Source organism: Eretmochelys imbricata, chromosome 3 (assembly GCF_965152235.1).
Source record: "Eretmochelys imbricata isolate rEreImb1 chromosome 3, rEreImb1.hap1, whole genome shotgun sequence".
Classification (NCBI taxonomy): Eukaryota; Metazoa; Chordata; order Testudines; family Cheloniidae; genus Eretmochelys; species Eretmochelys imbricata.
The window spans coordinates 210,450,673-210,461,943 of NC_135574.1; the positions used below are offsets into that span (position 1 = coordinate 210,450,673).

An 11,271-nucleotide genomic window follows, 5' to 3' on the forward strand; every position below is an offset into this window, starting at 1 on the left:
CATAGTCCGTGCCCCACCCACTCCTTGGTGAGAAAATGGGGAGATCATGGCCAAGATTTTCTGGGGGAGGGGGCGGCTAGTGATTTGAGGCCTCAATGCCCAACTTGAATTGTGTTTGAGGGGCTGGACTTTCTGAAATGGCTGGGCAGCTTCTCTCTGAAAATTCGGCCCCTTTAAGGTGTCTCAGATGGGCCACCCACAATCACTAGTCACGTCTGAAACTCTTGGCCCATGATCCAGACTGTACCCTGAGGTGAGAAATGAATGGAAGAGGAGCCATGTGTGTGCTGCTGCGGACAGTGTGAAGCCCTGTGCATCCACGCTAGGGGCTGGAATAAAGCCATGGGAACTCAGGCCCAGATCCTCAAAGGTATTTAGGTGCCTAACTCCCATTGACTTTAATTGGAATTAGGGGCCTAAAAACCTCTGAAGATCTGGACTGGAGAGCTCAGTTCTGCAACATCTGTGCACTGAGCCCCTCCAGTAATGTGTATTGAGTGGGGTGAGGGCTGCCGGCTCAACCCACTGAGCAAAGGAAGAGACAAAAAGAAGCAAGCGTAAGTGGGAGACTAATAGAACGATGAATCCCCCTCTATCCCTGCGTGTGCTGGGCACATAGTCTGGTAAATGGGCGCTGGGGGCCTGCTTACTCTGTGTGCCCCCAGAGCAGGTGGGAGTGGGCAGGGAGAGATGAGGAACGGGCAGGGGCTTGGTTCTGCCCCAGTGCACAGCCCACTGGCATGGCTGGTGTTATACTATACTGCAGGTAATGACCAGTGGCAAATTATGAACACCCCCTCCCTGAGCAAGGGGCAAACTGGGGGGGGGGACGGGACGACTGTGCCTCAGAGGTGTGTCTAGGATACTGATGACCGCCTCTCCCAGGGCTTACCCGGTCTAGCCCTGGCTGTTTGGCTTTCTCTGTATTCAAGGGTGTGCTGTTCTGTGGGACCTTCGGTGGCAGGAAAACTGAAGAATCTGCATGTGCAAGGATTCCTGGTGTCCTACATAAAGCCAGGACATGGGGCTGCTCAATAAACAGTAATTTTCTGTGCTGTCTAATCAACAGCTAGGTGATGATATGGATTCAGGGGGGCTGGAACAATGCGGATAGTGGGGGTGCTGAGAACCATTGAGCCAAACTGTAAACCCTGGATACGATGGAATCCACTTCAAGCCAGGGAGCGTGACAGCCCCCCAGCTCCAACATCTATGTATGGACTGTGGACTAAGAGGAGGATGGGAACATGGGGTCTATGAAAGCGATGGAAACACTTGCTCACTTCCGTGGACTCTGGAGCAGGCTCGATCAGCACTTCTGGAACCTCACAGAAAATCACAGGACCATTGCTGCCTTATGAATGACACATTTTCTCTACTGCCCAGTCACCTCCGTTTTACAGTGGGGGGCGCTCTGTTAAAATCTTCACATTTGCTTAATCTTCCAATCTAAAAGTCCATCAAGCAGCTTGACAGGATAAGCCTAGATAAAATGCCAGTTAAAAATGAATGTTACTAAGCCATCCAGTGATGGCAGAATGCAGATGTTGCTACAAACAAAACCCCACTGCCTTCATTTTACAAAGTCTGGTGTAGGTCCATTCTAAGAAGACCCCTCGGTCTCTGTATAAACACTCAAAATGCATTCTCCACAGTCAGTCTCAGGGACCCACATTGAAATAAGCTCATTTTGTTCACTTTTTTTTTTTCTTCTTTGTGCCTCCCCCTCTTTGATGATTAGTTCAGCAGATTGTTTTAAATCCTAAGATAGAGCTGAACATCTGGCACAGAGAAGAGATGTAAACGTGGCAGGAAATGTTGCAACCTAGATCTATTGAAAGAGATGTTGTGGAATTTGTGACATTCTATACCTTGGGGGAGCACCCTGTCACCCCCATATTCCTCATTTATAGATCATTGTGATATGGCATATAAAGCAGGCCGTATGAGGTATCAGGGGAAAGGTTATGATCTGCTGAAAGTCACTGTTCTGTCTAAATATATATATATCATTAATGCATATGAAGTTATGAGAATTGTGTTTTATGGTTGTCACTAAAATATGCTGTGGGTTTGGGAAGTGCCCAGAGACAAAGCCAAGGAAAGTAACCAGCATCCAGGCAGGTGTCAAACAATTGTCAACAGCCATTGTCCAGCAAGGGAACTGCAATTCAATGACTCACTTGCATAAGGCCACACTAGGGGAATTGCTGAACCTTGTCTGGGGACTCGGCAATGCCCACCAGACATGTCTGGACTTGTGTTCTGCAAGCACCTGGACTAAGGGTATAAAACAGAACACAGGGGCCCATGCCTGGCCTTTCTCCTTCCCCTACCTATGCTGCAAGCGAAAAAGACACTCAGAAGACTGAAGACTCCAACAGAGGAGATTGGCCCAGGTTTCAAGGGTGAAACCTGTGTACTATGAACTGCAGTATCCAGTGGGGTGAGAAACTGCTTAATCTACATACAAAATGGGAAATGACTGCCTATGAAGGAGTACTGCAGAAAGGGATCTAGGGATCATAGTGAACCACTAGCTAAATATGCGTCAACAGTTGTTGGTTTTTTGTGTGGTTTTTTTTTTGGGGGGGGGATTCTTAAAAAACACAAAGCAAAACATAATTCTGGGATGTATTAGCAGGAGTGTTGTAAGCAAGACAGGAGAAGTAATTCTTCCATTCTACTCTGCGCTAATTAGGCCTCAACTGGAGTATTGTGTCCAGTTCTGGGTGCTACATTTCAGGAAAGATGTGGACAAATTGGAGAAAATCCAGAGAAGAGCAACAAAAATGATTAACGGTATAGAAATCATGATCTACGAAGAAATATTGAAAAAATTGGGTTTGTTTAGTCTGGAAAAGAGAAGACTGAGAGGGGACATACTAGTTTTCAAGTACATAAAAGGTTGTTACAAGGAGGAGGGAGAAACACTGTTTTCCTTAACCTCTGAGGACAGGACAAGAAGCAATGGGCTTAAATTGCAGGAAGGGAGGTTTAGGTTGGACATTAGGAAAAACTTCCTAGCTGTCAGGGTGGTTTAGCACTGGAATAAATTGCCCAGGGAGGTGGTGGAATCTCCATCATTGGAGATAAAGAGCAGGTTGGACAAACACCTGTCAGGGATAGTCTAGATAATACTTAGTCCTGCCTTGAGTGCAGGGGACTGGACTAGATGACCTCTGGAGGTCCCTTCCAGTCCTACAATTCTATGATCTAGATGTTGCCCAGTCTAATAGGGTTGAGAGTTTAGACTGCGTGCTTATATTTTCTTTTCTTTTGGAAACCACTCTGACTTTTTGCCTGTCTCTTATAATCACTTGAAACAGCCCCGCTGTTGCTATATGAGACAGTGGTCTCACGGTCCCAGGCTGCTCCCCAGGGATCCCATCACAGAATTATTTACCACATTTTTCATGTTTCCATTCTGGACCACCCAGGGTGGAGGTGGCTGTCTCTGGAATAGTGTTATACTCTTGTTGTACCAAGAATGTCATTCACTAAATCAGGGGTGAAAAATCAAATTATTATCAGACAGTAGCACCTCTGGGCCCTATTGTATTCAGTACCGTACAAGCACTGTCCCTGCCCCCAAAGAGTTTAGTCTTATTATAACATCAGCATCATTCGTTACAGTAGCATCTATAAGTCCTAGCTGATTTGGGGGGCTTACTGGGCTAAGGGCTGTACAAAGATATTTAGTAAGAGACCATTTCTGGCCTGAAGAATTTATATAATATCTGCTGCAGTTTCCACGGTATGCATCCAATGAAGTGAGCTGTAGCTCACGAAAGCTCATGCTCAAATAAATTGGTTAGTCTCCAAGGTGCCACAAGTACTCCTTTTCTTTTTATAATCTAAATAGACTCTCTAGCCCTTTGCTGGTTCATCCCTGTCATCAATGAGTTAGGACCTGATCCTACCCCACTGAAGTCACTTATCTAGGATCTGGATCAGACCCTTGTTCCTGAGAGTCAGACAAATACTCCTGGTTGCTGTGACTGGATGGTTATGATTTGTGTTCACATTCAGGTGACCAGATGTCCCAATATTAGGGGCTTTGTCTTATTTAAGCAACTATACCGGCCCTCCTGGGGAAAAAACATGTCCCGATTTTTCACACTTGCTGTCTGGTCACACTAGTCACATCTAGTCTGCTAAAACAGCCTGCCTTCATCACTGCTTTCTGTCTATCAGGGGCCAGCCCAGAGACCCTCTCTGTGGCATGGAGGCATTGTACAGGGACCTCTCCCTGCTGCTGTACAGACTTGCCCCAACGTGAGCCTTAAGTGGCATATGGAGGCCTTTCTGCCTGGTCCCCACTCCGAAGGGAATCTTACCCTGAGAGTACCCACGTCCCTAAGACATGCTGTGTACTGTGGCTAAGGCAGAAGCCCCTTGGTGACGTATTGGCAGCTCCTCACTGCCTTACAGTATGAAATACCTGCGGTCTATAGGAAGAGAGCCCTTCTATGACCAGACACCCACGGGCAGTTTCTCAGCCGGTGTACAGCTCAGGCTCAGACAGGCTGTTCTCCTGCAGGATTGTCAGTGAGCCAGATGCAGCCCGCATGTCCCCTACCCTCCATTTCAAGTCATTGAGGACAATCTCTGAGCTCGCTCAGTGAAGACACTCTTGCCCATGCCATCACTAATAGCCCCTCTGTTGCTATACGTGTCAGTAACCAAGATCCACCATCCTCATCTGTTCCAAACGCGGGGACATAAATATGGGGAAATACCCGTCCCAGCACTGCACAGCCCCGATCAACCAGCGGCAAATGCTGCCGAATCAGGATTAGACACTGAATGTGCCAAGGCTCTGCTCGTGGATGGAATGACCTCTTCCCCCATCATGGGGGGGGTCACTTTTTCAGCTGTACAGTCTTGTACAAAGTCCATATCTGCCACTACTCCCCCGACCCCTATTGCCTTTTCTCCCTCCTCCCAGGTTGGCCTGGCCATCCTGACAGTGTTCAAAAACAATTAGTCTAGAAACCCTGGAGAGAGGTTGCTGCCAGTTTCCCATTGCTCCTATAGCCAGGGACAGGTGAACCATAATTACAGGGCCATTTATATACTGATCTGTATTGGGACTGTTTCCAGACTAGAATTACCCAGATTTTAATAAAGCCTTTTGATCATTTTCTGTTACATTTTGGCCAGCAGATAAAACTGGAAATGTTTCAATACTGCTGTTACAACATACATGTGGGCCAATTCTGCCTTATGCACAAGCAGGAGCATGCTAAGTGGAGTATGTACAAAGGGTACAAATTCCAGACAAAAGTCAATTTGAGTGACATGGTTTTAATATCTGGCTGCCTCCCATATTTCAGAAGAGCACATTTCACCATCAGTTGAGGGCCTTTGGCCCTCCACTAATTAAAGGGGAGTTTTGAGTAATGACGCCATTCTGACCCCTTAGTACTTTACGACTGCCATCCTGGATACTCTGGCGGTTAGAACTATGAAATGGGTCTGGGTCTGTTTTCACCCTAAAGAAGTATGAGATGAGAGCATTCCTGTGCCAAGGAGACAGGGCAGTGCATCCATTGCTATGGCACTATTATTGGGGGGCATGGGGGGATTTGAAATACATTTGGCTTTGTACATTACCATTTGTTTCTCATGTTCTATCTACAGAGGCACTTAGACAAAGGGCCCAAAGCTGCCCCCCTGAAAACACCAAGAATGGGTGCAGGCCTAAATGAGGCCATTACATTAATACCACAGCAAGGTATTGGCCCTCTACTTGCCCTTGATATGCTCACAAAATCCCCTACAAGTTCAGTGGAGTTTCTGTACAAAATAATTAACAGCAGGATAACTTAATCAATACCTATCCCTTATAAAGTAGGCCCTTATCTCCCTGTGACTTTCCGTGGGAATTGAGTGCCTTTCTCCTAAGGCACTTCTGAAAGCCCCATCTACAATGATTTTCATCTTCAAAATGACTGGACATTAATTAACCGGATGCACCCTGCCGAGTCTATTTAGGGCCCAACCTCTCAAAGACCTAGGCATGTGTTTAACTTTATGCCCTAGAATAGTGCCATGGATTTCAGTAAAACTGCTCACAAACCAGACATATACACTATTCTAGGCAGGATCAGAGCCATAACGCTTTCTGAAGACGTATCCAAGCAGAGCTACTATGAAAAATACATATGGAAAAGCAAAGATACCCAAAACTTTTATTTAATAATGCATAATAAATAAATGACAGAAAAGGAAGAGCAACATTCAGAAAATTCAGATAACTAAAGTGCTTTTAGACAAAAATATAAAAAGACCAAGAAACAGATCTGACATTAACACTGTTTTATGGACATTTAAGAATTACAAAATAGTCTCCTATGACAATTCACAAAATAGCATAAAATTTCTTAGGGGTGCTATGGCTTGATTTTCATAAAGGTGTGAGTTCTTTTATGCATAGTATATCAAATAACATTCAAAAGCATAGAAAATTATTGCATAAAATATCCCCCCCATACCCCCCCCCGCACGCACAATACAAGTTCTAAGTAAAATACACAGTGTAATTCATTTATAAGGCTGTATTGACTGATACACAGCTCCTCAGCTGGTGTAAACTGGCCTGGCTCCCTTGAAGTCAATGGCACTATGTCAGCTTACAAGAGCTGAAAAACTGATCCACAGTTTTTAAGAATACCTTCTGCTTCTTCTTGAGGCCGAACAGTTGCATATTTTAAACATCGAGAATTGCCACATTGGTGCTTACCCAGTACATCGCAGTAAACGTTGGAATGTAACTTTGGAAATAAGGGTTCTGTTAAGTCCTGCACCGTCTTTTCGCCAAACAGGGTCCAGAAGGAATAACTCCACTCTCAGTCATGGTCCTGTTTAGCTGGCAGAAGTGTCTTTCAGTTGCTTGTGTTACAGAATAAAAGGGAGGTTTTCCTGATTTATCACTAGAGCTGCCCAAAAACCAGTGACGTTTTCACACCAACATTTTAAAACCTTCCCCTCAGCCCTGTTTATTACAAACAAACAGCTTTAAAGTTGTGGGGGAGGGAATCTTGGCTGGATCCAGTTTTAAAATGTCTGATATTCATGTAAAATTGTGTATTAATTGTTTGAAAAAATAATGAATAAATAGTCCTATCTTTCCAAAGTGTTAAGGGGGCTCATTTTCCTAACACCCCGCCCTTCCCCTGCTCCCTGAGTTTAGTGGTCATTGTCCTTCCCATCTGTCTGGAGGTCTCCTTTGAGACATTGCCTCAAAGCGCTCCTGTTCTCTTGCTTTGCTGTGCTAGAGAGGTCAATCGCTGTATCTTCTGAATTGTCCATAGAGCTGAGTTTGTCACCAGAGCTTCTCTGGTGATCTGCTGGCTTCATTTTTAATTCCTCCTCAGGACCTTCCAATCGCCAGCTGCCTGTCATCTTCTCCTCGCTCTCTGGCTTTCTTGTAACATCCATGGATTTTTTATGCATCCCTTCAAGAATGAAGAAGAGTAAGTAAATATAACACATTGCTTAAATCCACCTGGGACAACTGAGAGCATTGTGCCTACTAACTAATTCAAACACACCCGGCTCAGCTGTTACCTTGTCCTCCTCTTCTCCCCTCATTTGTCTATGTCTTCCCTTAGGGACAGATCCAAAGCCCAGTGAAGTCAGCAGAAAGATTCCATCTGACGGCAATGAGTTTGGGTGCCTCGGTTGCCTATTGTCTAAATCCTAGATTGCGAGTTCTCTGGGGTCTAGGGTCTATTATTGGCATGTAAGTAGGCAGTGAGATAGGGCTCTATTCCTTACCTGTGTCTCTACAGCACGACAACAACATGATAAATTAAGCACCTATTCAAACATTCACTTAAGCATGGGCTTAAGTTTAAGTTACACTTAAGTTAACTTTAAATTAAATATGTGCATAAGTATTTCCCTGACTCCGGGCTAAAATCATAACAACTAATAATAACAGTATATTATTACTGTATAGCAATAAAAGGGTCACCCACTCTAATCCGTTCGTTAACACATCCTTTTCAAAACACTTTAACACAGACTCTGAAAATTACCACCTAAGGATTTGTGGTTTACTTTAAATCCCCCCCACCCAAAAAAAAAAAGACTGGCATGTTTGTAAGGAAGGGAAAGGCTGAGATTTGTAACAGTTTTCAATATAAAGCATGTCAGGCTCTCCCTAGCTACCTGGCTGTTCCCTCTTAGCAGGGCATACCCCACCCTGGACTAGGTGCTGTCTTACCAAGCAGCCAAGGAGCGCAGGAGCCCACCAGCCCACTTTTGGCTGAGTTGATGATTGACTCGGGGAGAGGGATGGAGTGCCTCACCATGGCCCCATAGAGACCGTACTCGGCCATGACACTGCTCCTGCCCCAGCACTTCTCACGCTTCCTCCACTTGGCTCTTCGGTTCTGAAACCAGACCTGGGGGCCCGGGGGAGATCGGTGTGGGGGGGGAGATCCGGGGAGGGGGCATGTGTGTGGGTTGGGGTTTGTACACGGGCATGTGTAATTATATCCAGAAGGTGTTCGGGGAGGGGGGCAGGGTCCAGGTGTGCATATGTGTGAATGTGTGTGTTGGAGAGCGTGTTGGGGTGGGGAGGGATTGAGAGAGAGACAGACAGACAGACAGACCATTACATGAGGTTTATCGTGACTGGACAGGATCTTTAGATCTAGGCCTGTGCTGGGGATCCCTACTCAGATGTTTCCCCAGCAGCTGTCCAGAGGGAGTCAGTGAACACGAACCCCCCCAGGAGCAGCTGCCTGCATGGCCATCTCCTCTGTGCTGGGCGCGCGGGAAATCTTTTACACCCCCCAGAAAAGGCGGCCTCCCCTCAGCCATTGTACACAGACAAGGGCTCTCAGGCAGTGAGTCCCTGTTCCACCCCCCCCACACCTTGTGTCTGCAGCCCCAAAGGGTGGCCATCGAAAAGGGCTGCTTATAACTAGTTCTGGCTCCTGTCCAACTGTCCTGCTCTTAAGGGCATCAGTAGCAAAAACTCAGGGCCCCACTCTAGCTATGTTGGTCATTGAAGTAACCAGGCCACTTGAGGATAGGCAGGAAGATTTGGCCCAGTCGCTGTTGAACTAGGGTCCGAAGCAGTGGGCTCCGGCACAGAGCCCAGCCAGGTGTCTAGGGCAGGGGGGGCAGAGAGCTGTGGGTGCTGGGTGCGGAGTGTATTCGCCTTGTGCACGTTCGCTCTCGGGGTGGGCAGGGGACTGCAGAGACAGCCAAGACAGCCGGGCGCTGGGACTGGCTCCCTACCTGGATCCTGTCCTCCGGCAGCTCTGTTTTCATAGCTAGCATTTCCCGGGCGTACACATCTGGGTAATGAGCGTCATTGAAAGCCTTTTCCAACTCCTCCAGCTGGTGAGCAGTAAACACCGTCCTGGGGAAGGAACAACCAGTTACTGGCCACCCGGGGAGCCCCAGTAGCTCCTGCAGGGGCCCCCGAGCACTCCCCCAGGGCGAGGTCTACAATGACTCTGGCCTGCAATCAGGTCTGAGTCTGGTCCTGTTTACACAGGATTTGCCACTGAGCCGCAGGAGAGTTTTATTCCTAGGCAGGGCAGCTTTGCTCCTGTCTCTCAGCCCTGCTAATTCTTGTGAAAAGCCCTTTGGCTGCCCATTACTAACACTAGTTAGAATAAACACGGCTTCAGTCCCACCCCTGCGGCCACATCAGTCACGTTGCCATAAGCCGTAGTGTAGACATGGTCGAGCCCTGAACCAGTACCAGGCCCGCGGTGCTGGAGGACAGGCAAGCCCAGGCAATGCCATGATCCCAGGGGATCCGTGCTGTGAAGAGCAGGGCCAGGACTCCCCCAAGGCCCAGCCCGCTGCCCCTAGCTGAGCGGGTACCTATGCCGGCGCTTCTTCCTCTTGATCTGGGAAGTCGAGGTCTTCAGCTCGCCCTTGTCCCCGGACAGGCTGTCCTCGTCTGTGCGCAGCGGGAGGGAAAGGACATTCAGCGAGCGCCGTGGGGAGGGGAGGCAGGCCCGAGGCTCAGAGGGAAGCACCCAGGGGTGACGGGCTGAGAAGCTGGCTGGGCCCAGGCTGAGCTCGCTCCTCCCACCCCGAGCACAGCCCCGGGGAGTGGGGCGCGTCTCGCCCAGCGGTCGGCGGGCCCAGGCCGGGCGGTTCAGCACCACGAGGGCGGACAGCGCCGGGCCGGGTTACATCGGGTGCGTCGCGGCTGCGGAGCTGGGCCCGCGGCGGCTCTGGCCGGTCCGGGGTCAGGCACTGGGGCTGGCTGGGGGGCGCCCCGGGCTCTGGGGAGGGGACCCCGGGGCAGGGCCCGGCTGGGGAAGGGGGAGAGCCCGGGGCAGGGCCCGGCTGGGGAGGGCGATCCTGGGCAGGGCCCGGCTGGGGACGGGGATCCTGGGCAGGGCCCGGCTGGGGAGGGCGATCCTGGGCAGGGCGCGCCCCGGGGGCAGCGGGGCAGGGCAGGGCCCTTACCCGAGACGCTGTCCTGGCGCCCGCCCGCGGGCGGCCCGGGGTGCCGGTGCAGCTCCGGCCGGGGCTGCAGGAAGGGGACGTGCGCCGGCAGCAGGCAGGGGGCTCCGGCCGGGGGCGGCGCCGCGAAGCCGCAGAGGAAGCCCAAGCCCAGGGGCAGGGAGCCGCCGCTCAGAGACACCCCCCCAAGTCCGGCCCCGGCGCCCTCGCATCCCGCGCCGGCCACGGGGGCGGCCGGCGGCTGCAGCTCGGCCTCCAGCCCCAGCAGGTCGGTGATGGCGAAGCCCTTGGAGCGCAGGGCCGGGGCGCCCAGTCGGGCCGCCTTCTCGCTGGCAGCGCTGGGCACCAGCGCCTTCCCCTTGGCTCTGCCCTCGGCGGGCTCCTCCCGGCCTGTCATGCTGGCCGCTGCCTCCCCAGGATGGACGGGGGCAGAGCCTCCCCGGAGCCTTTTATCCCGCTGCCTGGCTCCAATCAGCTCCGGGCAGGGCCCCGCCGCCGCAGGGGGGCCGGGGAGGGGGCGGGCCTGGCTCCCAATCCCAGGGGATTAATTGCCACCGAGGCCCCCAGAAGCCCACCCCGCTCCCCCGCGGGCGCTGCTGCTCCAGCGGACACGGTTCACGGCGCCCAGCCGCTGCCCCGTGGGCTCGCTCCGCGCAGCGCAGCCTGGCCCGTGCGCCCGGGGCGCGCAGGGCACTGGCCAGGTTCGGCTTGCGGAGCGCCCGGCCCTGGCCGGGGAGTTGGTGCCCCCCGGGGGCTGCCCAGGCTGCGCTCTAGCGCCTCGCCCCGCCGGGTGCCCGTCTGTGTCCGACAGCCACAAGC

General features: G+C 50.9%; 1 protein-coding gene across 1 annotated transcript; it reads right to left on the reverse strand.

Annotated features, from left to right (window-relative positions):
- Positions 1-7,194: 7,194 nt before the first annotated feature.
- On the reverse strand, positions 7,195-10,849 carry VSX1 (visual system homeobox 1). Its single transcript, XM_077812092.1, has 5 exons — positions 10,456-10,849; positions 9,859-9,937; positions 9,262-9,385; positions 8,237-8,417; positions 7,195-7,463 (listed from the first exon to the last, which is right to left on the reverse strand). The coding sequence occupies exons 1-5, from the start codon at positions 10,847-10,849 to the stop codon at positions 7,195-7,197; spliced, it is 1,047 nt and encodes a 348-aa protein (XP_077668218.1).
- Between the last annotated feature and the right edge of the window lie 422 nt (positions 10,850-11,271).